Below are 27,743 nucleotides of genomic sequence, written 5' to 3' on the forward strand. Positions count from 1 at the left end.
TGCGGAAAGGAATATTTAAAATGCACTCTGCCATCTGTTTAGTTGGCGACCATGATGATGATGGTCTCCAACACAGTGGCGCACACCCGTTTAGGGGAATTCGTGAAGTCTTGGGCGGCGCAGGCAAAATGCATTTTTAAAAAAAGCTTTCGGAATCTAAATAAATAAAAGAAGCAAAGGAGTGTGACTAAACAGTCTGACGGGGATCAATTAGGTTCTGTGCTTGAATTTAAAGAATAATTAAATAAGGCATGCCGATTCAAGGAGATAGAGGAAGAAACGTCTAAAAGAACAATAAGCTTAACAATGCGCTTGACAACGGGAGTCATAAAGGAAATATTTTATGAACAAGCGTGTAGCCCTTCTGGTGTTTTCGCTGCTGATCACTACGTGCGGCTGCGCGTGCGCTGGTTCGTTTGATTCCTCGCCATCGTTCACCACCATTCGCACACAATTCCGTTTAAGTGCCAGACCACTGGTTAATCGCATCGTCATCACTTGAGTGCCGAAGAAGATAGTCAAAAAGTCCGGTCCGGCCCACCAATGTTTCCCTACACAAATCAAAAGCCGCTCCGCAGCGGAAGCTCCGCTGATCGAAATTCGCCGCGAATGCGTCGCATCTACCCTGCGAGGAGCCCACTGGGCCGCGCCCGGGGCTACTCCCCGACAAGCTTCCCTCGGAGACCCCCGGGCAGGGGCTCGGCACGGAGCATCCGCAGCCCCTCCAGAAACCAGGGCGGGTACCGAAGGCCCGGTGAGTGGTGTGCACGCACAAACACTGTTCTTTACGATCGAGGGCAACGCTCGTCACGAAAGCGTTTCTTCCCGGGTGCGACCGTACACCTCTCCAGCTTGGATGTGACACGGTCCTAAGCAGACGGTGGGGAAAAAAAAAACTGCGCAATACGAATGTCTTATTTTCGAACTCCGGTCTCAGGTACGTTCGCGACTTGGTCAAATCCTTGCGTCTGCGCAAGGCTGGCGTCGCTTACTATTGAACAGGCTTCTCTAATTGTGACTATACCACTGGAATGACTGAGAAAGTAAGTCTGACGCGGTCTGACTGAATCTGTACTTTGGATCTGGAGACACGCGCAAAATAAATAGGCGACGTTAGGATCGCTTACCATTGCCTTCTGCCCCTACAGGCGAGGCGGACCTAGGAAATTCAGAAGACTAATTAACTAAAATTTGTTGATCGGCATCAAGCTGTCATATAAACAACTGCCCCCTCGAGGGCAGTTGTCTGTCTGCCTTTCTGTCTGTCTGTCTTCTTACGTCGACTCAGTGTGTCGGAACGGAACGAAAATAAGCGAAAAAAAAAACAATATTTTTGACTCAAACGAAAACATAACCGAAACGTTATTTATTATTTTGTTTGGGAGTGAAACCGAAATATCCTTTATCGCTTTTCGGTTCAATAGGAAAGTCGGCAATCCGAAACAACCGACGTCAGGCAACGACAGCGTTTGCGCGTATCTCAGACAAGGGATAGTGCGAGCGATAGCCGGTCGATCGCTCCACTAATCTAAGCCTACCGCTGTGTACACTAGCAGATTGGCATCGTAGCAAAAACCCAGGGCACGGGCGCTGAACAGCTTATCGTTTCGTTTTCTAGGGTACAACGCTTTGTTACCGAAGTTTTATCGTTTGTTTTGTTGGAACAGCGGTCTCGCATTTCGGCGAGTACACTTGATCACGTGTTGTTTCTCAGGTCATGCACAGTGCCTTGACTCTGAATTATGAATTCTGAGATCATGCTCAGTGCTTTGACGCAAGGCAGTGAGCATAATCTCAGGATTCATGATTCAATTATTGAAAACAATAAATACTATGTTTTTTGTTGCTCTGCATCGAAAATATTTAATGCAAACAAAAACCGTTATAAACCGTTATGGATTATTTTTTAGAGCTATAGCTCCACTACTCCAGGTACAAACCCAGAAAACACCTGATTCCATAAATCTGACCTTCAAGCTCAGCCAAGGTGACACTGGGACTTGCGTTCATGCATGTAATGACAGCAATGAGATAGAATGCTTGTCATGACAGGCATGTCGTGACATATATGGTATGAATGACATGATGACATGAGTGATATGACTTAAATGTCATCACGTGAATGACATGCATGTCATGACATGAATGTCATGAATTGCATGACATGCCATGTACCTCATGACGTGACATTAATGGCAAGACAAGCATGAGCTCATGCCATGTCATTCTTGTCATGTCATGCCCTCATGTCTCGTCACACCTATGCTGATACATATCCAGGTAAAAAAAATTCCGCAGAGACACCGAAGACTGCTTACGTGTCGTAATGCGAAAGCATTATAGTCCCTTTGGTGAAGAAAACGAGTAACAGTGCTGAACAACGGGATGTGACTGAGACTGAGTATGTCCGTCTTAGTCAGGACCCGTCGTTAAGCTCGCTATCTTCCGACATGTACCAACCAGCACAGGTTAGCACGTTATTGCAGTCTCTTCGGTGAGATGTTTTCATTTTGTCCGCTCATTCTACACACTCATGACGTGGTGCCCCCCTCATCCCCATTGGTTGCGTCGTCACGTGCCCGGTCATGTGACTAGGCCGCACCTTCAGTCAGCCAGATGGCTGCGACGTGACGTGTGCAATTACGCATGTACTATAGGCACACATTTAGTCAACCACAACCGTGGAGTGGCGTCGGGGAAGCGTGCTCGTCTCGCACCCCAGTGGCCCGGGCTCGATTCCCGCCCTGGCCGAAATGTACCAAATTTTCTTTACAACGTCATTAATTTACTTCGTTTACATCAACCTCCGTGAGAAATTTGACGTCGATCCGTGCTCTTTGCGCCATCGGCCATTTTTGGTACCATCGTTCGGTCACACCGCAAACGACACCGCCGGATTTTCTCGTAATAAGGCATATAATGCTTTCGCCTTAAAAAGGCGAGGCGAATCCGTTGGTGCTGCCGTACTCCTACAACTCAAAATTCCGCGCTCCTGTCTTTCTTGGCTTGTAGGAAGGTGGTGTCACTGTCGCGGTGCTGTACATATTAATGCGCGAGCTTACACTGGGAGCCGTTATTTATTGCACTCGTCGTCCTACGACAACTGGACCTCACCATCGCCGCAAACCAACGCTACTCGGGTCATCGAGGCTGCGGTCCCGAAATAGGGCGTCCTCGCATGGACGCACCCATACTTTACCTCTTTTAGTTCTCACATTTCCCTCCTCCCTATTCCTCGTCCTCATCAAATTATACCATTGTATAAAGCAATGGAGAATAACTCAGTAACTTGCGATTCGCTGATGATATTGCCTTGCTTAGTAACTCAGGGGACCAATCGCAATGCATGCTCATTGACCTGGAGAGGCAAAGCAGAAGGGTGGGTCTAAAAATTAATCTGCAGAAAAGCAGACGGAATGCGAAGACGCTCGTCCGTGCGATCATTTGGCACACTGAACCTCGTCAATTTATTTTTTTATTTATTTGCGTCGTTAGGAGGAAGCTAGGCAAAACATGGCGAACGCAGAAGCGGTACCACCGATGCCTTTTCCCGTCGTTTCGGTGCCCGGATGCGACCGAGTAGAGCTGCTGCTCCCAATTCTTGTGCCTCGTATCCACAATTACCAGTAATTTCCTCTATGCTGTCCGTGTTGTTATTGTTTGTTGGCTTCTTATATGATTAATAAAAAATCGAGCCCTTCGGTTTTCTTTCTTCTCGTATATATATATATATATATATATATATATATATATATATATATATATATATATATATATATATATATATATATATATATATATATCAAGGAGAAGGGAAGCAGAGCGGCTCGATCACGACCAAATAAAGCCAGCAGGCAATGAAACCAAGTTGACATGTAGAAAATAACGAAGAAAAGGGAAAATGAAAGCGGACCAAAAGATAACTGTCACTCGAGAAGAACGAACCCATAACCTTCCCATTACGTATATATCAGGCACGTACCAGGGAGGGAAGGGGGAGGAGGGAGAAGCGCCCTCCTTCCTCGAAATTAGGCGGCATATCCCCCCCCCTCCCCGCCCACGCCACCACTCCTCACACACATTCCTAAATGGTTGCCAAATCAATGTGGAGACTTGACACCTATTCGGCGGTCAACATTTTTCTGCCTTTTTCACTCCTTTTGGATGGCGGTAGTTATCGGCATCTTCTGGGGTGTGAAGGCCAGTTTTCTCATGGATTCGGTGCCCAGCGATTAACTCGAGATGCGTTCAGTTGTCAGGGGAGGGATTCGGTTGGTGATCAGCTAGTCACCATGCTCGTGGAACGAGTCGCGGCCGGAGAAAACGCCAGTTGCGTTCAACTTTTCCTTTTGCTTCATTATTTCCTCGAGAGACGGCTCGCCACGACGCTGGCAGATCCTCGAAACTATATACCCGTGATATGGGTTAGATAAGGTGGAACGTAAAATCATGCGAAACAGCGCCCATCATCAGAACCTGCTATAACCCTTAAACCTATAAGCAATATGTCTGTCACCCGTCACCTCCCTAATTGTACAGCACTTCTCGTGCAAAATTGGCAACCGGAAACAAGAGTCGCAAGGAGTTGAGAAATTAAGCGATCTACTAGGGGAGAGAGAGAGCCAAGGCAACAGCCAAACCGAAAGGAAAAGTGAAAAATAACAAATTTAACCGTTGTTTGTGCGAGTATTTATGGATCAACTTCTTTTCATTTAAAAAGGAAGTAGAGAAAACGCCGCCAGAAGTGGAGAACAATTCCGTGTGTTTTGAATAACGCTTCTGTAGTTATCGGTCGAGTCGCCTGACGTAGCCACTTCTGTGATGTGCTTATGTGGGTGTTTTTCTAACCTTCCGCGGTGGGCGCACTACATTTACAACCGCAGCTTCCGGTGCTATACGCGGTTGTACGTACGGGACCGGCGGCCCCGCATCGTTACGCAACCACCCATATAATAATACGAGGCGATTTTGGCACTTAACTTGGTAGAACAGTAAACGAGGGATCCAAAAGAACTGTGATTGTTCCGCAAATATATTTCTCTATAATTCTTCCAGAGCCAATTCAAAAAGCGCTACTATAGTCGGATACAACTTAAGTCTGCAGTGAAGCCCAGCCCATGTCCTTATAACCGCCATCCACTGTTCCATCATCATCATCATCATCATCATCATCATCATCATCATCATCATCATCATCATCATCATCTTTTATGTCCACTGCAGGACGAACGCCTGTCCCTGCGACCTCCAATTACCCCTGTCCTGCGCCAACCGATTCCAACTAGCACCCGCAAATTTCCTCATTTCGTCGCACCACCTTAGCCTTCTGCCGTCCTCTATCTGTGCTTCACTTGTCTTGGTACCAATTCTGTCATCCTAATGGTCCAACGGTTATCTAACCTGCGCATTACATGACCTGCCCAGTGCCATTTTTTTCTCTTAATGTCTATTACAATATCGTCTATACCCGTTTGCTTTCTGATCCAAACCGCTCTATTTCTGTCTCTTAAAGTTATGCCTATAGCATTCTTCGTTCCATCGCTCATTGCGCGGTCCTTAACTTGTTGTTCTCAAGCTTCTTTGTCAGTCTCCGCGAGGCTGCAAATAATTCGTACTTCAAACTTTTCCTGTTACCCAAATAGAGCGGTAACCACAAAAACAAAATTATTAGCGCGCATTTTTATACGTTTTTCCTCGCCTATTATAGTGGAAAGGTGAAAGCCTAATTCTTTATTGAACTGAAATAAAATGCTTGCTTCGCTGCAACTATTTATTGTCAAGGTTCACTTCAGATGACAGTGAAGTTTCATGAGTAAAACGGGTTCAGCAGTGAAATGAACTGTACAGCAGACTTTTGAAGAGTGAAATCTTCAGACTCCATACACTGTCCGTGTCTGTTGCACACCTCATTGCTTCCGTCAATGAAAAGACCCTCCAAGAAAAGCAGACGCTCCGACGACGCCATTTTGAAAAGGTCGCATGACGACGATGTTGTTTGCTTTTGTGATTGGCTGGCAGAGTAACACAACCCCGCGCGGTCCGTGTGTATTGGCTGCCAACTGCAGTTCTTTTTTAAGTTGTATTCTACTGTAGTAATCTTTATTTTACACTTTCGCTTGTTTACTTGTTCTTGGCAGTGTTCCTGCGCTTATTTACTGCGCTAGTCCATTTGACGTGGTTGCTTGTTTGCCAAGTAAAGGAGAGGTGTATCTCACAGGTGTACCTGTGAGATAGACGTTATTTCATTTCTCTTTTGAGGGTTTAGCGTCGTTACGGCGAATGGTGGGCGTTACTCACATTCCTACTAGTAAAGGTAACCCCCTCATTTGCATAAAAATGTTACCTTGGTTTACCCGCCCCCCCCAAAAAAAATCCTTGTTACCTGGCGCATATATATATATATATATATATATATATATATATATATATATATATATATATATATGCTTTTTTTTAACCATTCGCATATCTATGTATACCACAACGAGTGCAAGCCCACTGAGCGCGCCACGTTGTCTCGTGCAAGGCGGGAGCCCTCCGTCCCCCACCGAAGCTTCCAAGCGCAGCGGGGCCTCCTCGCCTGCGGTCGCGCCCGTGCACCAGGTCCCGAGACGCACCGACACCGGAGCGGCTGCCGCTGCCAGCGGACCCTCAAAGGCGACGGGGGAAAGCGACGCGGAGTCAGCGGCGGGCTCCCCTGGAACAAGCGGCCAGACGACACCGGCTGCTGCCCAAGACACCCCGACCGGTTCCGACGGCCGTGAGCATGGTACAAAGACCACCGGTGAGACAAGCTGCATCATTTACGTTCAGTCGCGATTCAAATACTGCGTTGTTCCTCGGTATCTTCTTTTCTTTTTTTATGCGAAAGCGTCAAATGACCCATTGAGTGAAAATGCCGGTGTCTGTATTCGGTAGCAGCAAAACGGCGCCTAATGTTCCATTGGCTGCAACGCCACGTCACTAGCGCGCCTCAACAAATTTCTTATTGGCTGGCCCGCCACGTCACAACGGCGCCTAGAGCGGGCAAAAGGGATCACCTGCTAACACAGTAGCGCGCCAGGTGTTGCGTGAGGGGAGAGGACTTCAACGCGACGCCACGTCACCCTCGCTCTCGGAAGCTAGCACGCCGTGCCCGAGCCAGCACCGCAGGCTGCTGCTGTTTGCTGGCTCGGGCAGCACGTACCGCTCAAAAACTCGAAGGACCGCTCAGCGGCTTTTAATTGTACATGAATGCTTTCGCATTCACGACTCATAAGAAACACTTAGGTGTCCTCGGACTTCTTTCTTTTTTTCTTCAAACTTTATTTTATTTTTATTTTTAAATTGTATGCAGCATATATAGTAGAATTTCTCTTGTTTAGGTAGATTACAAGAGGCAGACATAATTTGGATGACATATCGGACAATCGGACAAATACGGACCGAGGGGCCGAATTCATAAAGCTTTTGGTTCGCAAGTCATTTTTGCCATGGCCGACCGCCTTCATGAATAACGTGTCCAGGATCAGCATTGAACAAAATTTTCTATTGGGAACAATTCTAGCGTAAGAGGCTTTGTGAGCACAGGGCCCTGGTCGCGCTGTTGTAACGATGAATTCAATTAGTATGTTTCGCGTGATTAGGGCTGACTTATTTGTAAATAGGTCCAACGTGATTATACAGTTACTTATGCCGAAACAACATACATGTTCCATGGCACTGCCCGGCATCATCGTCGTCGTTGTCGTCGTCGTCGTCGGCGGCGGCAGCAGCAATGGTAGTCGATTTTAATTCCAGTGTAGGCCGAGGGCCTCTCCGAACGATATACGCCTGCAAATTTTCTACTCTTACCACAACACTTTCTCCTCTGATGTGCTCACTGTATTTCTTTTCCCTTGGTACGTATTCGGTTATACATTAACAGATCATCACGTTTGCCTGGTCTAGGCATTGTATGAACTGTTCAATACATATTCAGGTTAACCTCAACTACAACATCAGCTACACCGTTTTGCTATCGATCCACCCCATACTGCTCTATTCCCGTCACTAAACGCTACACCTACAATTTTCCACGCCATCACTCGTTGAGCCGTCCATAGCTTCATCTCAAGTTCAGTTCTAATCAGTCAAACTTTTCAGCCCAGGCATATAAAGGGTGTCCCAGCTAACGTTAGCCAAACATGCATAAAGAAAAAATAATATTAAAAAAACCATGGTACAAAATACAATTATCTACCTACCGGACACCGTAGGTCATATAGCCGTATCTTGCACCATAATTCTTTAACTTTTTTTTGCTCTGAACAAGTTGGCTAACGTTTGCTGGGACACATGGTATACGAGTGTCTCTCGGCATACGAATGACCTAACTCTCTCCTTACCAGTCCCAAAGAAATCAATCAACTTGTTCAACAGTTTTTAGACATGTTGTTAAACATTTCCGTTCGAATTCTTCCACCACCAACGCCATGCACCGTATGAAATGACCACTGCTCTTGAACTATTGGTCAAATTTGACAATTTTCGGCAGATTCGAGAGTCTGGAAAAATAAAACTTCCACTGGAGCTACATATATACATATATAATGACAGCAGCATTGAAGACACAGAAGCATAAGTTTGGCTGTATAATATTCCGATCTGACGCCTTGGCTGTCTTAACGATGTCTCAAACATCGGTGGATACAAATAATGATTGTATGTTATCTTGATAGTTGTGTCCGACTAATAGCAGATGCAACGTTATTTTTCCCAAAGTATGTATTTCATTCCGTCGGGCATGCTATCTATAGCCGGCGTGTTTGCACGGTCAGTATGTAATCGATGGCGCTGGAAGATGGGTTCACGTACAATGTGTAGTTTTTGAATATTCGCAAAAAAAATATTTTGATAGTTTCAGCCGTTTGATACGAAAAGTGACTCACTCAATGCAGCCAAGTGTTAAGTGGTACATAACAAGGCGGCTGGCTCACAACGGCACCTGCTCCAGGACTCAGTCCGTGGACTCCAAGACAAAACAGCTTTTGTTTCCCTTTCTTTCTTTCTTTCTTTCTTTCTTTCTTTCTTTCTTTCTTTCTTTCTTTCTCCCTCTTTCTTTCTTTCATTCTTTCTCTAACTTTCGACTTCTTGCTCAACCTCATTCGATGCCGCGCCCATTCACGAATCAGCCTTCCAGAATATATATGACCTCCGTTTGATAATACCGATGCCTCTTTCTCCATCTGACGACTCGCTATAAATTTCGACCACACCCGAGCAACCAAACCTTCTGTGCGAGAGCAGTATAATAAATGAAGCCCAATTAGTATGCAAATGCTACGTCGCGAGCAAACGTTTGATTTCTTACACGCCACCTCGACGGTGCACGAGACGAGACCGAAGGAAAACCCTCGGCGTTGGTCAGCGCCAAATGAAAGCATTCGACGGCAACACTCGCTGGCCGTTCCGCTCGGACCAGTGAACGCGCAGCAGCCTCCCGACGCCACCGTGCACGTGGTGAACGAGTCGGAATGAGCGCGAAACGTTGGGTTAATTTCTAACAAACCTTTTTCGGTCGGTAATTGTTTAATTTGTACAGTGTCACTTGTTCCCGACCAGACACCTTACACCTTACACACACACACACACACACACACACACACACACACACACACACACACACACACACACATATATATATATATATATATATATATATATATATATATATATATATAAGTGTATTTATATATATATATATATATATATAAAGTGTATTTCCGGCGTAAAAGAAGCCCGATATATACATGAAATTGTTGCAGTGCTGCCAGGTGTAATTGGCAAACACGTGGTCGATAACGGTGTAAAAAGATCCAGGAATGCATCGAGTGTCATATGCGACTATAGCGTACCACATGTCCCAAGTGCACGTATTGGCCTCGAGCTCCACCACTGGAAAAGCTGGCGCCACCGTCGGCGTGACGTGCTAGGAGGGATCACGTGGACATAGCGGCCGCGTCGGCTGCTTCGGGCGCGCCGAAGCGAGCTGAAAACGAGTTTAAATTTTCTACTACGCTGCGGTCCTCATTTAGTGGCAAAATTTTCCCGCTTCGAGTGTCTCCTTTACGATGATTGAAAGCACTACAATAGGCAGTGGCTGCCTTTGAAGGCGCGCAACATGGTAGGCTACTGCTCGGTGCCGCAGGGCCGGACGCACGTAACGGAGGCCGGTGTCAGCCTTATTCACACGTAGCCGCAGGACAAGGAGCTGTGTGAAGCCTGACTCGCGAAACATAAAACCAGCAAACAGTCATCGGCTACAACTCGGGTATGCAGCAAGCACAGACGCGAGGAAGATTTCTGCTACGGCGCCCGGGCTGCGATGTTCTGAAAACGCGCACTGAGTCGCTCGCCCGAGTCCGCTGCCCGACTAATGTCATGACGGTTTGGTCTATGAACTTGTCGATGCTATAGATACTGGCAAGTTCAGTGGAGTGGAAAGGCAGCGGTAAGAAGCACATTTAAAAAAAAGCATGGCATATGGTCATGTTTGTGTTATGAATTAATGCACTGGATTACAAAAAAGGAGCAGCGGGAAATTGCACGCTGAGAGCACCGATAAACATACAGTGCGACGCAACTCGAAAAATAGCATTGAAAAGTCAAGGAAGTTAGAGGAAAAAAAGATTGAATCATCGCAATGGCACATCACAGTCCCCGTAGGCGTCGAAGCCTCTACAGTGAAATTATTTTTGAACAGCTCTGATAGGGCCCACGCAACAATGGTTGCTTGTATACTGCCAATACTCATATTCTGCGGCCTAAAGCTCATGGCACGGTGCGAAAACGCGCGCGCGGAGAAAGCGAAACAGTACGCGGACAAGCATGCAGACGCGCAGTCGGTCGCTGCGAATCTGCGCGATCGCTGCATTGAGGCTTCATTCTATTACGCTCCATTTAGTTATACAAACACTATAAGAACATATTTCACATAGTTTGCTGTCAGCGGTCACCTACATTTCACGCAAGAAGCCGGTTCGGGAGACTCTATCGCGGCGACCGCGCGCAGTGGCGTTCACTGTACGTATTCGGTAAAGAGATAGCGTCTGTGAACGACTGTGTGCTGTCAGTTTGCCCAAGATTATTATTTAGACAGTAAGAAACTTCTCTCGTTTCGAAACTACTTACAGAAATGTCCGGGAGAGCTCGCGCGTGGTGTTTTCAGTGAGCGCTGACAGCAAAACCTATGAGGAGCGCGCCACGTGATCCCTCATACTACGCCAGCGAGGCGCTTCCGATAGATGGCGACTCCGTAACTCCTCGCCGCCAATACCGCACCAACCCCGTACGTCAACTGCACTACGCATGCACTCTGGCTTTATCAGGTTCGGCTTCACCGGCCGACAAGGGGGCTGCTGCACTGCCCACAGATCCGAGCACCTGCAGCTCCAGTCCGGAGGCCGGCCACGGCCACGGCCGAGGGCGCTACGCGGCGTGCGCCAAGCGCCGGCGCATCGTGATCGGCAACCTGGTGGACTTCGAGCGCCGCATCAGCCGGGTGCCGTTCATGCAGACCGCCAGGGCCGCCAGCCTGCCGGTATCGTAAAACGGGGAACCATGTCGTCGCTTTGCCTCTGGCTCGTCGCTGTAAACTGAGAGCGCTAAAAATTGACGTGCCGGAACACCGCAACTCAACGTGCGCACGTTTTTTTTCTTTTTTTAATGCGCGAGCGTTCTATGTGGTTACCTTCCTCGGAAATCTGTCCGTCCGTCCGTCCGTCCGTCCGTCCGCCTGTTTGCAACGCGAGACACGATGCGCTGGATAGGTATACGTAGAGTCATATGGGGGCATAGAATGCCTTACGACTACGCGTGACGGCGAGTACTGAAGAGGTGTTACACGAGTAATTACCGTTAATAAAATACTAATATTAATTACGACGAAATTAGTTAGGCCTAAATACGACTTCCTAAGTTAATGAAGGCTAAGGAATCATTGTGGAAATCACGATGAAATTAAAAAGAAATTAAATTATTGGGCTTTACGCGCCAAAACCGCGATCTGATTACGAGGCACGCCGTAGTGGTCGACTCTGGAACTTTGGACCACCTGGGGTTCTTCAACGTGCACCTAAATCTAAGTACACGGGTGTTTCCGCATTTTGCCCCCATCTAAATGCGATGAAATTAAGCGTAATGACGAATAATCTAGGGTAATTAAATATAGTAAGGCCAATTAAGATACATTGATGTTAAAGTAATTCGCCTAATCAAGATTAATTAAGCGTACTTAAGATAACGTAAGGCTAATTTCACTTGAATTACATTAAATTGACTAAGGCTAAGCAGGATTACTTAAGAAGAATTAAAATTACTTAATCTAACTATGGTAAATTGCGATTACATTGCTTAATATGAATCAAGATTAATAATGGCAATGATTAATATTTAGCATTACATTACTTAACCCTAATTCAGATTAGTTACACGATTAAATTAATTTCATTCAATAAGATTAGTTCCGACTAATTAGGTTTACCAATTCGGTAACTGCAACAGGTGATTGCAATACTTGCAGCACATTGCGTCATCCACGACGAAGGGAGCTGTGGTGTGTGTAACTCGGCCACTCAATCAATCATTCTTTAAGGAAAAAAACAGTCAAAAACACAAAGGACAAGAGGAGAGGTTCACACCACAACGACTGGTGTGAACCAGTCGGTGTGAACCTCTCCTCTTGTCCTTTGTGTTTTTGACTGGTTTTTTTCCTTCAAGTATGTATCAACTGGCCCAGGTTTCAACCATTCTGCAAATCAATCATTCGTTGCACGAGTGCAAGATGAGCGACTGGAAACAATGCTTACGCACTGTCTGACAAGTCCCACTAGGGAGTTTCTCCAGTGATTTCTTGCGCTTTTCGATGTAGCCATGCAGTAACAAAGAGAACAAACATCCCCTCATATGCATCATCGAGTACATAACCGAGGAACGCGCATGTACTCCAAACATCCGACTTTTAATTGATAAGCTACGAGGTTCCTCAACACATGGCAATGAGCTGAGTTTGACGCATTGTGTAAATCCAGTCATGACCGCCCAGTTACTTGAGATTGAAGAAATCTGAAGATATTTGCGAGTATCATTACCATAATTATCCGTGAGAATCCAAAAGTGCGCTTGCGTACGCACACAAGCACACACGTACACACTTTATACAAATAAATGAATGAATAAATGAATTTAAGAAGTTAAATTATGGGGTTTTACGTGCCAAAAACCATGACATCATTATGAGACACGTCGTAGAGAGAGACTCCGGAATAATTTAGACCAGCTGGAGTTCTTTAACGTGCACCTAAATCTAAGGATACGGGTGTTTTCGCATTTCGCCCCCATCGAAATACGGCCGCCGTAGCCGGGATTCGATCCCGCGACTTCGTGCTTAGCAGCCCAACACCATAGTCACTAAGCAACCGCGGCGGGTCAAATAAATAAATAAATAAAATAAATAAATAAATAAATAAATAAGATATAATACGCCTGAAAACCGAACATTTTCAAAATGTTGCAGAAATGTGCTATATATAAATATTCAGTGGCGATGTAGCGGTAGATGCGAGAGAGATGCGTTACCATTACGTCGCACCTCTTTAAGGTCCCGGACCCATGAATTAAACCGTGTTCATCACATTGCCAAATGTTATACAGGAGCTCACTCGGCACACGTCCTGCCTCTTCGAGGAACGATGTGCAACTGACGATGGTCTGAAGCAGACCACCGTATGTTGCAGGTGTCGAAGGTACGTATGTATGTCAAAGGTATAGGAAATTTGATGGCCCTTTTCGATACTGGCTCGAAGTGCACAGCGTTACTTCGACGGCACTCCACCCCTGGACGGAGAGCTCGGGGGAAGCACTCCGCCAGCAGGTGTCGTGGACCTGCAGATCCGTACTGATGCGAGAGAGTTGCCGTCTTTGACGACCTTTCCTGCCGACATGATCTTGAGAGCTGGTTACCTACTGTCAGACGACGCGCAGCTCATAAACGAATGCGTGTCGACAAGATCAGGCTGGTTGGACGAACGTTTGTGGTCGGGAGAGACAATGTAGGTATCACTTGGATGTTTGTGAAGCAACACCGAAAGCACAAGTTCACCCGGTGGATTATAAAGCTATAAGAATATAACTAGAGCGCGCGACACCACCCTGGGATTCTAAATCAAGTTGCTGACGCTCTGTCACGAGCGTCAAAATTGCTGACGCTCAGTCAAGCCCACCTGGCTCCATACTGCAGAAAAAAGACACTGGGTGATGTGGACTAGGACAAACATCTCAGGGCGGCCGCTTATGCAGTCGACACTTGCTTGCATAGTTTCACGCGCGATTGCAGAGTTTCCCTACGAGATTGCTTACGGACAGCTACACAACCTGACAGCGATGCTCGGCTGGGAAACGCCCATCAAAGTCGGCTTACCTATGCCGAGAGAAACGGCCTGCCAGAAGATCAGGGCAGAAGCATGCAAGAGCGTTCAGCCAGCACAAAAGACACAAAAATGCTATTTAGATCGCCAGCATCCTGCGGCACTACGGTATCAGGTCGGCAACGAGGTCTGGGTATAGAAAGGCGCACAGACGCCAGGTCAGAAACTTGAAGGACCCTTCATCATCACCGAACACCTCGGTGACACTTGGCGCGTAGACCACCCAGAAGATGAAGGAGACCACGACCAACGGCGAAAGAACCATTTTGCTGTCTACACATCACGACTTGAGAAGAGGATTCGTCGCGCTCTAGAATGAGAAGACAGTTATGTGTGCTGTGATTCGCACCTGTCTACCATGCAGTGTGGCCGAGTGTAAAGTGTAAAGAAAGAAGCGGAGGAACTGAACTGGATAGGAACACAGAGGAAGGAGAAAGAGGAAGTAGAAGTAAACGAGGTTTTCCAGGGGTCAGGAGGCTTTACTTCTCTCTCACTGTATTAAATAAACCACGTGACCCGCTTCCCACATTTCACACATATAAACTTTTTACAATTCGACACTCCTAATGCTAAAACATTAACAGTCGTGGTCCGGCCAGTTCAGGATCTGGAGCAATTCTTGGAGCAGGAAAAATGGCGTTCCGTAGCAGTTTAGTAGCAGCCACACCAGCATTTTGGAGCAGTTTCAGAGCAGAAAAACTGGTCTTTTTGAAACATTTGGAGTAGTACAGCAGTAATCTGTAGCCATTTGGCGAAGCTTGTTACTACTGTGCAATGAGTAAGTGCTGCCCAAGGGTGAAATAAGACACAAAGCCAACAGCAACCAACTAAGCTTGCTTCCCACGGATGGTATACCATGTACGGTATGTTGCAGGCATAATCATTTGGGTAGGCAAAGAACTTAATTTTGTAAATATATAAATGAAATTTTGTAGCCCTAACGAGAGCAAAGATATGCGCCTAGGCACAAGACAGACATAAAAGTACAAATGAGCTAGAACAGGTTGCGCCATCAGGCACAAGGCAAAAAGTGATGGTAAATATCTTATGTGCATTCCAAATCACAGCTGTGCTTTGACATGCTTTACCACGCTAGACAAAATTTGTATTACGCCCGATAAAAGCGCTAGAAGCTAGACAAGAGACTATGCAACGGCGGTGGAGAACAACGTTTGTACCCTCCCGCACGCTCACTTTTGTTGTGAGGTGGTTTGTCGGCTTCCCGTGTGGCCTCTGCGAATAGATACGAGTCTATTCGGCGAAAAACCGTAACTTTTGTCACCGATATCCGACCCACCTTTCGAAGCACTACCTTTTACTGCTCTCAAGAACTCAAATTGCCACAAGCACGTCCGAAATAGATCTGGAGGCCTGCCGGTGCAATTATTATGCGTATCGGTGCTCGTACTGTGACAGGAGACGGCGGGTGCACGCGTGTAAAATTAAGGAATACTTACTGTGTCCCGTGACAATTGCCTCTTCACACTCCTGGTATGTGAATTAGGAAGGAACAGCGCCAACTAAGACGATCACGAGAGGAAGAACGACACAGCACAAGCACCAGGACACAGGCATTTGTCCTTTGTTGTTCTCCTTCTCGTGATCGTTTTAGTTGGCGCTGTTCCTTCCCAATTCAAGTAGGCACCATCTAGCCTAAATGAATGTTGTCCTCCTAATATGCTTCACCGCAATACTTTGTGTATGCTTCACTGCGTAACACTGCTATACTGAGGTGAAGCTAACGTTCGAAAACCGGCATTTTATTTTTCTATTTTTTTTTATTTACATACCTACTTTGTTCATTGGGCATTACAGTAGGGAGGACAGATAATCAATACATAATACAAGATTGCACACTCTTAAAAGGTTAAACACTTCAGACCATGGGTACAATACTAATCATACATGTGCTACATTCTGAGGGAGCGCATGAGGCAGCACTAAGAACAAGTTTCGCCCAGGTAACAAGATATGCTCATTAACACAGCACGCTGGCTAACATCGCAAAACATAAACATCAAAGGAAGTTTCAAATGGCTAGTGCATTTTTATCTACAAACATATGCCTGGAGAGCAGTGGGGAATGTGACATCAGAAGAAACTTCAATTAGTTCAGGAAGCAGTAGGTTCCATTCGTGTATTGTACGGGGAAAAGAGCAGTTTTGGTATGTTGTTGTGCGCACGCATATTTCTTTTATCTTAAGTAAGTGGTCGCGGCGCCCGGATATGTATGTTGGTGGTTGTAGATAAGTCTCTTTATTTAGTGGTGTGCGATTGAAGACGGTATCTCGAAGGAAAGAGAGGCGGGAAACAACACGGCGTAGTGAAAGATCTTCCAAACATATGTGCCGTTTTATTTCTGTGATGCTGCTTGGAAATGAGTAAATGCCGGTTATGAAACGGGCCGCACGTTTCTGTGTCGCTTCTAAGCTATTGACAAGAATTTGTGTATGCGGGTCCCACACAACAGACGCGTATTCGAGAATCGGGCGAACGTTGCTTAGGTTGCTTAGGGATTATGCAATGCGTCATGCTTTCCAAGCTTCGAAGCCATTGACAAGCATTACAAAGGCGGAGTCGGCGCCAGTGCTAAAAGCGGCGAATTTTTTTAATGAAAAACACGGCACCGAACAGCAAGAAGCTTGGTAGCGAACGTCGAAGTAGCTGGGTATAGCGTTGCCGCGGTGGTGCCTACGGCTGCCAGCGGATCTGCGTGCGAGAGCGCCTCTTCGAGCGGCAAGATAATCAAAATGGTGGTGGTGGTGGCTTCGATCAATGCCGTTTCGGACCTGAGGTCATGGCAAAAAGTCTGGAAAATCGGATGGCGAAAGGTGTTTGCGTCCGAAATTTCAGAATTTCTTATACACTTACTCTATGGGGCACCGTGGCGGTACCACGAAGGCGTCTGAATGATCGGGCATGTCCGAAAAATCGGCCGTCCGGAATGACGGTCGTTGACTGTAGCTGCATAACTCTACTGAAAACATTCCATTTCCGTAAAAACGCGAAAATACCGCACTTTTACGCAGTTGGTGCAAATGGCACTTGAGTGGGCGCAGCGAAAAGCAGACATGTCTAATTGCCTAACGTGTCTAACGTAGGAGGCCTCGTGCAAATTTGGCGATGTCGTATACGACACGATTACAACAGCGCTGACTTGCCAGTTCTTTAGTTCTTTCTGAACGAAAGTGTGTGGCGGAATACATGTAGAAGACAATGTAAACTAATCAAAAATAGCGTGTGAAAGATAGAAAGAACAAGAAAATAAAAAAAACATAAGAACAACAACTGAACAGGTGCGTTATGTATATGTTCCTCCTATCACGGAACTAACATATTCCAAGTTCATAAAATTCACTTTCCTGGTTTCTAAATGAACCGCATATGTTTACTAGGAAACCATATATTCTTCTTTACTGAAAAATACATATCCCTTCCTTCCGAACGGAACAAATACACCGGATGGAAGTCGGCGCTCTCGTCGTCTTTCTCATTGTCACGCTTTCCGCGCGGTCTCGGTCGCACAGTCAAGGAAAAGGGAATCGATCATACTGTGCGAGATGCATGCTATCAGAAACCATTTTACATTGGTTTAAAGAAAAAAAGAATGTTCCGCTCGTCCTGTCCACTCCTTCGTCACGTCCTGTCTCAAGTCATGGTTCCTTTCCTCCTGAAACATCCTGGACCAACCGGCCCAAAGTTCCCCCCTCGTGAACTTATTTTAGATTGGGTCTGGCCACAATTTCTAACAGTTGTTCGAAATGGCAATGTATAGACACCGCGCGCTGCATCGTCGCATCCAGACGGATCACGGGCGCCATGACGTAAAGCTGTTCCAAACTGCTTCTATTCCATTTATGCAATCAGTCACGATTGGTCAAAAAAAAATTTTTATGGCTGCCCCCGCTTTGCCTTTCTGGCACGCGATGTCACAAAACCGCGAAAAGTCACCACGTGAAAGTTGATGCATAATTAGAACGAACAAATGAAAAATAACTATTTGTGATTCCACAACTTTTTTCGGCGTTAGCACTCGGCTATTGGTCAAAAGTTTTCAGGCTGCGCCCACTTCGCCTTGCTGTCACGCGACGTCACAAAACCGCGAAAGTACTTCCGCCTACCGATCGCTCTGGTACTGGTTACTCGGAGCTGTCGGGGAGAACGGGTTTATTTGCGCATAATAGAAAATTTGGTAGTATAACTTTGTTGAGCGCTTTCGGCACGTATATGACATCACTCTGTCAACTCTTCTTCACTGAGGACCCGTTTTAGCGGCATTTTAAACTTTCCGTTGCATGCACGCCGCCGCAATTTTCGACCAGCCACTGCAAGCTAAGCAAGGGGAAGCAGACAAATCCCAGACGCCGACACCACCCTCCTCATCCGGTTATCTACTTTCACTGCGCTAGCTCGGCGCCACCAAAACCCTTTCCTGCTCTGCGTGCTCCTCGCCTCTTGTCAGCCATATAGATAAGAAAAACAATGATATTCGCTTTGAAATCAAACAAAAGTGACCTCCTGTAAAATACGAGATCATTTTATTGGACGGTTCAAACAACTCTGCGGGTCACCACCCAATGTTTACGTCGACGGTTACGTAAGTTTGTCGTCAGGAGATTGGAATAAAAACAGATTGGAGTAGCGTTACGTTATAGGGCCCCATGGTCCGTATTCACAGAAAAGTTCTTACGCAGTAATCGGTCATAAGTGGGAACGCCAGCCAATCATGATATTGGGCATGTTAATAGCGAAGGCAGCCAGCCAATTCAAACAGCACTTACAAAGGAAAAGCTTTGTGAATGCGGCCCCATATGTGCACGTTGTAGGGGATAGAAATATACCGCTGATTTCTGTAACGACTGTCACTGACTATCAAAAATCGATGATTCAAGACAAAGGGATAATTTTACTGACCAAGCTTCGCAGCAGCGCGGATATCAAAATGTGCGCTAGAATGTCCAATACAATCGCTATTTATCAACGTTATCAGTCATTGAATACTCAAAAGATACCGTTTCGCCCGAAATATTGTGCCTTGCTTTCATTTCGAAAAAGAAGTAAAATTTGCAACCAAATGCATTGCTTTCCCAGCTAGCATGCATCCGCCCCGTGGAAAAACGCAACGCAGGATAGCGTTAACTGGAGGAGCGACGCATTTCACGGCATATTTCTTCGAGTCCATATTTTTTTAAACAAGTGCTAAAAAACAGATTCTAGCCTAAGGTACCGTTCGCGTACTGGCTGGCTTCAATTATGCAATTACAACATGCCTCATAAAGACATTAATTAAAATGTGAAATAGTGAAATTTTGTTAATTCTAAGTCTACTGCCAATCAGCGCACTAATTTTCATGTCTGCCAGTGCTATAAGAAACTTTATCAGCAAAAGTTACTATTTTGTTTGTAGACCCCTATTTTTAATATTAAGAGGCATTCGTCGCAGAAGCAAGCGATAGATCAAAGCGGCTTTCCTGCAAGTGAGCTAAATGCAAGCCAGGTAAACCAGCTTTACAGGTGTGACGTTATTTCCGAGCTTGCTTTATTACGCCATACTAGACCAAAGAGCGAGCGGTGGCCTCGGTTATCACATATTCGAAAGGTGAAACGCACCACCTGGTTCTTTGTCGATCATCCACGTGTGGCGCGAAAAATTGGACCATTTAGTAATTACAGTCACATAAAGCTATGGAAAGCATAGGGGGAAAGTCCAACTGTTAATTTAAATTTAAATGTTGAAATAATAAAGAAAACGGGAAATGAAAGTGGGCAAAATGACAACTTGCCGAAGGTGGAAGCCATACCCATACCTTCAGCATCACGCCGCATAGAGCGCTTCACCAATTAAGCTATACCGCGGCGGCCGTCCTCCTGTTCACGTTCTTCATGGCTGTGCGTATCTCAGTACTACGCGTGTACATCTAGCCGTGCACGAATAGTTGTCAGCGTCACTCACGATCACGGCAGCGGATGTGGAACATCCTTCCAACCGCAGGCGTCGCGCATCGTGCGTGGACTTAGAGGCAGGCAAACTGGCCAATAAGCCCTCGTATGCTACCTCACGGCTGCCAAAGTGCTAAGGAAGTTTAAAAAGTCCCGCCCTGTTGTTAAATCAACTTTCATTAATTAAATTGTGGGGTATTTAGTGCCAAAACCACCATATGATTATGAGGCACGCCGTATATAGTGGGGGACTGTGGATTGCGTTTGACCACCTGGGTTTCCTTAACATGCACCCAATGCACGGTATACACGGGCGTTTTTTTGCATTTCGCACCCATCGGAATGCGACCGCCGTGGCTGGGATTGATCCCCCAGAGCAACACCAAAACCACTGCCCCCTACGGTGGGTCCACGCAGTTTTCGCATGCACCTATAGGAAAGCTAAACTGAAAATATGCCCTTTCTCTTTGTCCGCTTCGAACAGATATTCCCAATCACCTGGAGCATTTGTATAGCCCACTTAGACGCGCAACGTAAAACAAGCGACCAACGAATTGCGCCGCCAACTGCAAAGACTAATAAAAATATTTGTCAACTAAATTTTTATCAACCAAATTAGCATACACATTCACATCGCACACTTGAGGTTTACCACTTCCCAAGGCCATTACGTTTGGTAACATTCTCGTTACCTTGACTGAGCGTCAAAGTATCCGTTGCTAGAACCTGCAAGGCCATCGGAGGTCCCCCTCCGCAAAAGTTGCTGCAGCCGAAACGAAACAAGACGTGAATGCGTCGTACTTGTGCGCGTGAGGAACAGGGGATAGTTATAACACGCGTTGAAATTAGCTTCCCTGCTGGTATCTTTACAGAGTTCAATCCCACGTTTCGTGCCTCTGAAGGAAGTAGCCGGAACTCGAAAGAGAGAGAGAGAGAGAACGTTTATTCCTACAACTACGGTGTCTGATAAGCTCATGTCAGCTGCAGTGCGTCAGGATACGGCTCCATGCACTGATGTTAGCGCGTTTTTCCCAAACGTCTCTTCCCGCCCCTCCGCACTCACACACACTTTCGTTTATTTATTTAAGCGCCCCTGTTCCCGTCCCTGTTCTGAGGATAGCATGTCCAAAAAAATAATTGTTGCGCAAACGTAGGCTAAGCGTCTCGTATTCGAACAATTGCTGTCTATGTCTGTGCCGATGTCGCGGCGAAGTCTTCTTGAAAGCGCTGCACCTCGAACCGCCTCCGAATGAAGCGAGGACAGCATTTTACGGGACGACGATGGCAGAACGGCAGGTGCGCAGACGGAGAGTCCAAAGACGCTGTGTAAAGTCCCAGCGTAAGCACGTGCTTTACAAAGGTGCGTGGTGACAGCGAGCAGCAAATCACCCAGCTGGGCATAACTTTCTTTTTTATTACGTTTGAAAAAAAGAAACAGGTTATTAATATTGTTTGATTTTACACTTTGGTCATGACGAGCATGAAAAAAGGCGCAATAATATTCGAGAAATTCATTTACCAGGTCGACGGCATCTTCGTTGAGAAAACTTGGCACTCGTGTTGCCGAGGTGAGGCATGTGGAGCGCTTTTTGTCGACGGATGTGGAAGGACCTGGAAAGAAGTAATAGTGTCAGTGCTAACGTTCGCAGATGTCATTCTGTGCTTAAAATCAGTCGTCTTGTCGGCGTTGGAAGTTAGCCAAATATCGGTACGCCGGTTGGCCTACGGTAAAACGACAAATGAGGCAGTGTAGGTAGACACGGGTCGGGCTTGTATTGAAGTCAGAGAAGCACAGAGCAAGATTAGTTTCGAAGACTCGGTAACATAGGTGAAAATAAATGGGCGGCTAAAGCGCAGAAGTGTCTGTACCTCAAAAGCGCGTTCACAGAATGGAGGAAGCGCTGAAGAAAGTTGGCAACCAGGTGCAGAGTAATTGAAAGTGTAAATAGACAATCAGGGGTCATCAAAAATAAAGTGTGAGAAACAGACACTAAATTGGATGCTGTTATAACTGCAGTGTTCTTATCATTTCTCAGTTGAAGTCTGCAGCTACACGTGCCAATCTGGTTGCCTATCTTATGTTTTCTTACTTCATTTCCCTTCCCCTCCTTCCTTAACCTGTCTTTATATTCCGACGTGCACTGCAAATAAACGCCCATTCTTCAGCTTGTCAGCGTGTGTCTGCCTCGCCTGCGTCAAGCGCAGTGTCCGCCTTTACGATGTAACAGACGCAAAGCGTGGAAACAAAGAATATCATGGAGATTTACAAGGGCTAAAAAGAATTTAGAAATTGAAGATCTGTGCGTTAATACAAAGAGCAGTGCCTTTCTATTTGAGGCCTGAGCAGCTTTCCCAAAGACAAAAACATACCGAAGCAAATAGTCGCAACATGTGGTGGCACGTGTGTGCTGGAGAAAAAATCCGGGTGCAACTCAGCACATCCTAATAAAATGTGAAGCTATTCACTCAGCGAGACCTGCAGGAAACGTCAACCTTCCAGAAGTGCTGGAATTTAAGGTGGCTGGAAGCATTGAACGGTCAGCAGTCGAGATAAACAAGAGAGGTTTAGAGTATTGGTAGAAGAAAAAAAAACGGGGAAGGAATTGATAGGACCGGATTCGTTACAGGCATAGGTAACTATACAAGGTAGATATAGCAATGCCTCCCTGAAATGCCCCCCCCCCCCCTCTGCTAAAATGCCCTTGTAGCGCTGCAGGTACTCGCATGAATAAATGTAGAGGTTAGAAAAAATTAAATTATGGGGTTTAACGTGCCAAAACCACTTTCTGATTATGAGGCACGCCGTAGTGGAGGACTCCGGAAATTTCGACCACCCGGGGTTCTTTAACGTGCACCTAAATCTAAGTACACAGGTGTTTTCGCATTTCGCCCCCATCGAAATGCGGCCGCCGCGGCCGGGATTCGATCCCGCGACCTCCGTGCTCAGCAACCCAATACCATAGTCACTGAGCAACCACGGCGGGTAGAGGTTAGAAGGAAGAGTGAAAAAAATAAGGAGACATACAAAATGCTACACTGATAGATATCTAAAGATTAATTGATTAACTCAAGCAAGCTAGATGATTATTTGTCTTGGCCGCGCTTCGAAGGGGATGCCAATAGATCATCATCGTCAAAATATTTTGAGAGAAAACCACATTAGGAACATTTAACAGTAGAATTTCTTGGCAGAATGAACAACATCAGATATTGCACGATAAATATAGTGAAAGGCTAGTGTGACAAAGCTAGCACAATAAAAGTTTTTTTTGTGCTTGTATAGCCCAAATAAGAAATAAATATATCTGCATGAGAACGAACTGCGGTCAAGAGGGAGAGTGTACAAAACTGCATAGTGATCACGTCAACTTTGATAAACCTAGGTTTGTTGACAAGGAAAATTAGTCTGTGGGATGTACCCCTATTAAGGCGGGTATATCTTGCTGCTGCATCATCATCATCATCAGCCTTGTTACGCCCACTGCAGGGCAAAGGCCTCTCCTATATTTCTCCAACAACCCCGGTCATGTACTAATTGTGGCCATGCCGTCCCTGCAAATTTCTTAATCTCATCCGCCCACCTAACTTTCTGCCGTCCCCTGCTACGCTTCCCTTCCCTTGGAATCCAGTCCGTAACCCTTAATGACCATCGGTTATCTTCCCTCCTCATTACATGTCCTGCCCATGCCCATTTCTTTTTCTTGATTTCAACTAAGATGTCATTAACTCGCGTTTGTTCCCTCACCCAATCTGCTCTTTTCTTATCCCTTAACGTTACACCTATCATTCTTCTTTCCATAGCTCGTTGTGTCGTCCTCAATTTGAGTAGAACCCTTTTCGTAAGCCTCCAGGTTTCTGCCCCGTAGGTGAGTAGTGGTAAGACGCAGCTATTATATACTTTTCTCTTGAGGGATAATGGCAACCTGCTGTTCATGATCTGAGAATGGCTGCCAAACGCACCCCAGCCCATTCTTATTCTTCTGATTATTTCAGTCTCATGATCCGGATCCGCAGTCACTACCTGCCCTAAGTAGATGTATTCCCTTACGACTTCCAGTGCCTCGCTGCCTATTGTAAACTGCTGTTCTCTTCCGAGACTGTTAAACATTACTTTAGTTTTCTGCAGATTAATTTTTAGACCCACTCTTCTGCTTTGCCTCTCCAGGTCAGTGAGCTGCTGCAACCTAGGGCCAAATTCCCGAAGTCTCGAAGCGCGCGAGGAGATATACAGTAATCTGACCTCAATCCCAAGGTTTATAAATGAATAGTTGCTGACAAAAACCAAACGAGTTCTGAAAAAGGCAGGAGCGACCCTGTAGCTGACCTCTCCACTTTAGGTTGCCTTCCAGCAGCCCATCGAATGCTAATGCACTTGATACGTTCAAGAACCCCCGTTATGTTACCGAACAACGGGCTTCCCCGAAAGCAGGGGTTCCCAAACTTTTGGCCTTGTGGAACCCAATCTGCCTTTCCAGTGTGCTCCCCCCCCCCCCCCCCCAACACGCACGCATGCACGCACGCGCACTTTTTCCCCACCGATATACTTATACGCGGGCTCCCGATCATAGCCACGATGAAACAATTGAACGGCTTAAAAATGAGAACAGAAGAAGGGCACAAATTACGACATAATTTAAACAGGGTAATCAATCATTGTGCTCCTTAGTGCCGATATACAGCTCCGTGCCTTTACCGCAGATGTGCCCTGCATCATGTAGTTACAATACGCCGAAGACCATTGTCATACGTTAACAAGTCGACACGCCGTTAGATTCGAAAGTTGCTTTCAGCTTACAGGACACAAAAGTTCAATCACATTCAGAACAAGCTGCGCGCACGAATGAATTGCGTCTAGCGCGGACACTATGGGCCCCCGAATCGCACAGCAATGCGTCTTGAGCGCCGCTGCCGCGATGTTCTTTTTCGCAAGGACTACCGAAGTGTGGATGTGGAGGTTTTAAAACTTAAGCTTTAAAAATCCACCGAAGGAGGAATGGAGTCGGATTCGTTTTGGCCGCTCGGGGAACCATAAAATGCCGTTCGCGGAATCCATGGGTTCCAGGGAACCCAGTTTTGATATCCCTGCCCTGAAACATCACATATGCAAGAAGTTGACGTCCTTTTTGCTTCTTCACTTTCGCAGCTCACGCTGTCTCCCAGGGGGCGGCGACACACAAAGGACCGAGACAACGGCACCCTGATCGCCACCGCCGCAACAATGACCGTGCTGCTCGCGCTGGTCGTGCTGCTCTTTTTCCTTATACCCTCAAAATCTCGCCCACCCGAACAGATTCAAGGACGCGAGGCGTTGTGCCGCACTGTGGGTTGCCGCTACTACGCCGAGATTTTGGCGGGCGCGGTAAACGCCACGATAAGCCCGTGCGACGACTTCGAGGGTTACGCCTGCTCCAGCTGGGCCCCTTTCGCGCACCCTTACAGCTATGGCATGGCTTCCATGAGCAGCGCTATGGGCGCCTGGTACGAGGGCTTCCGCAACATCTTTCTCGACGGGTCCCGTCAGCAGCGGTTCGGCAGGAAGGTGTACGCCGCGTTCGCATCTTGCATGTTGACCACTCCCGAGGACTCGACGAGGGGAATCAGCGAACTGAAGGCTTTCATGGGCCAGCTAAGGATCCCGTGGCCGGACGCACCGCTGGCAGGTGTCGATCCCTTGGGCGTGATCCTGGACTTGTCGCTCAACTGGCGCCTAGACATCTGGCTCAGTGCGGCGCTTCGCCGATGTCCGCACGGCTGTGCGGCGAGCGGCGGCAGGCACATCCTGCTCGATGCCACTAGCTTCTTCACCGTCCGTGTGAACATGCAGCGGGATCTGTCTGCTCTGAAATCTTACATGACGTACTGGAACAGATTTAGTAATGCCTTCTTTGCTCCTGGCTATCCGGACCGCTCCGAGGAGCACATCAACCGGATAGCAATGGTGGAAAGGAACGTCTTTGATCGGTTCCTGCTTGTCGGCAAGAAAATTGCCGTTCAACCGGTGCAATTCGAGCTCGGCAGCATACATCACGTGACGCCGAACATACGGGAATCACGCTGGATTGATCAACTCAGCAGTAATGTGAAAAGTTTGGGCGATTTTCACCGTAATGACAGCGTGACCGTCTGGGACAGAGATCTGCTTTACGCTGTGAATGAAATGTTCGCCAATTACACGAGAGAAGAGCTGCTGGAGCACATATCTTGGACTTTTGTGCAGAACTTTGGCCCACTCGCAGATAGAGAGCTGCTCGTGAAGCAGTATGGAGACAGGAGGACAGCGGCTGCGCACCGGCACATCTTCTGCGCCACGCAGGTTGAAATTGCTTACCAGTGGCTGTTCACGTCAACGTACGCTAAGGACCACTTCACTACCAAAACAAGAAAGGGCATCGACACTCTCCTGGCCAGCGTGACGCAAGCGGCTGTCGATAAGATTTACAGCGTGGTCTGGGCCGATGATGCTTCGAAGCAGGCACTCGTCGATCACGTCCGAAACGTCACGGTGGTGCTATGGCCAGGGAAGAGTTTGTTAACCGACGCATCAATATACAAGTTGGAAGAATTCCTGTTTGTGGACGAAAACAACCTTTTTGTTCAGCAGTGGATTTGGGCCATGAAGAAATGGCGCAGCCTCCGCGATGATCCCACGTACAGTGAAAGTGATAACAGTCCGCGCAACTACGCGCTTCCGTATTTCAAGTACACGCACGTACTCAACAGGGTGTCGATCTCTCTGGCCGCGTTGTCCAGGCCGTGGTACTACGCCGACGGCACCAACGCGATGGCGTACGGCACTGTAGGCTTCTCCTTCGCACGCGAACTGGCGAGGTCCTTCGACCCGTTCACAGTGCCGCTCGACATGCGAGGACAGGCGGCGCTGTTCCGGCCGCCGAATGCTTGGGCGGTGGCGTCGAGGCGCCGCGCTTCGTGCCTCAGCCCCTTCTACGGCACGCCCTTTCCCGAGATACCGGCGTTGGAGTTCGCGTACCAAGCGTTCAAGGAGTCGGTCGCCAGCATAAATGACAGCGAACGGAGGGTCTCGAGCTCGATCAGCGACGAACAGCTGTTCTTCCTCTCCGCCTGTTTCACGATGTGCAACCTCCCCGAGACGATGGACTCTTACCGCTTGCACTGCAACAAGGCGGTGTCGAACTTCGCCCCCTTTGCGCACGCCTTCGGCTGTCGGAATGGAACACAAATGAGTCCTCCCATTAAGTGCTCCTATTTGGACTGCTCGGCGTCAACCTTTTGCTCGCATTTTTAGGTTCTGCCGCCCACCCGCTTTTTTTTTTCTTTTCTTGTGCAACATCCATCGGTGTCGCTCACTTCCGGAGCAAATTACAGATGGATTCACGGCGA

The 27,743-nt window shown here is 47.0% G+C and overlaps 1 protein-coding gene across 1 annotated transcript; it reads left to right on the forward strand.

The window, feature by feature from the left end:
- Positions 1-421: 421 nt before the first annotated feature.
- LOC139055333 (endothelin-converting enzyme 1-like) lies at positions 422-27,743 on the forward strand. Its single transcript, XM_070532770.1, has 4 exons — positions 422-754; positions 6,527-6,784; positions 11,349-11,560; positions 25,528-27,743. Exons 1-4 carry the CDS (start codon positions 544-546, stop codon positions 27,646-27,648), a joined length of 2,802 nt encoding a protein of 933 aa, XP_070388871.1. The 5' UTR covers positions 422-543; the 3' UTR covers positions 27,649-27,743.

Source organism: Dermacentor albipictus, chromosome 1 (assembly GCF_038994185.2).
Source record: "Dermacentor albipictus isolate Rhodes 1998 colony chromosome 1, USDA_Dalb.pri_finalv2, whole genome shotgun sequence".
NCBI classification, from domain to species: Eukaryota; Metazoa; Arthropoda; class Arachnida; order Ixodida; family Ixodidae; genus Dermacentor; species Dermacentor albipictus.

Coding starts and splice junctions, on each gene's coding strand:
- LOC139055333 (XM_070532770.1), top strand. CDS start 544: ATGTTTCCCTACACAAATCAAAAGCCGCTCCGCAGCGGAAGCTCCGCT. Junction 755..6,526: donor GGGCGGGTACCGAAGGCCCG/GTGAGTGGTGTG, acceptor GTCTCGTGCAAG/GCGGGAGCCCTCCGTCCCCC. Junction 6,785..11,348: donor GCATGGTACAAAGACCACCG/GTGAGACAAGCT, acceptor TGGCTTTATCAG/GTTCGGCTTCACCGGCCGAC.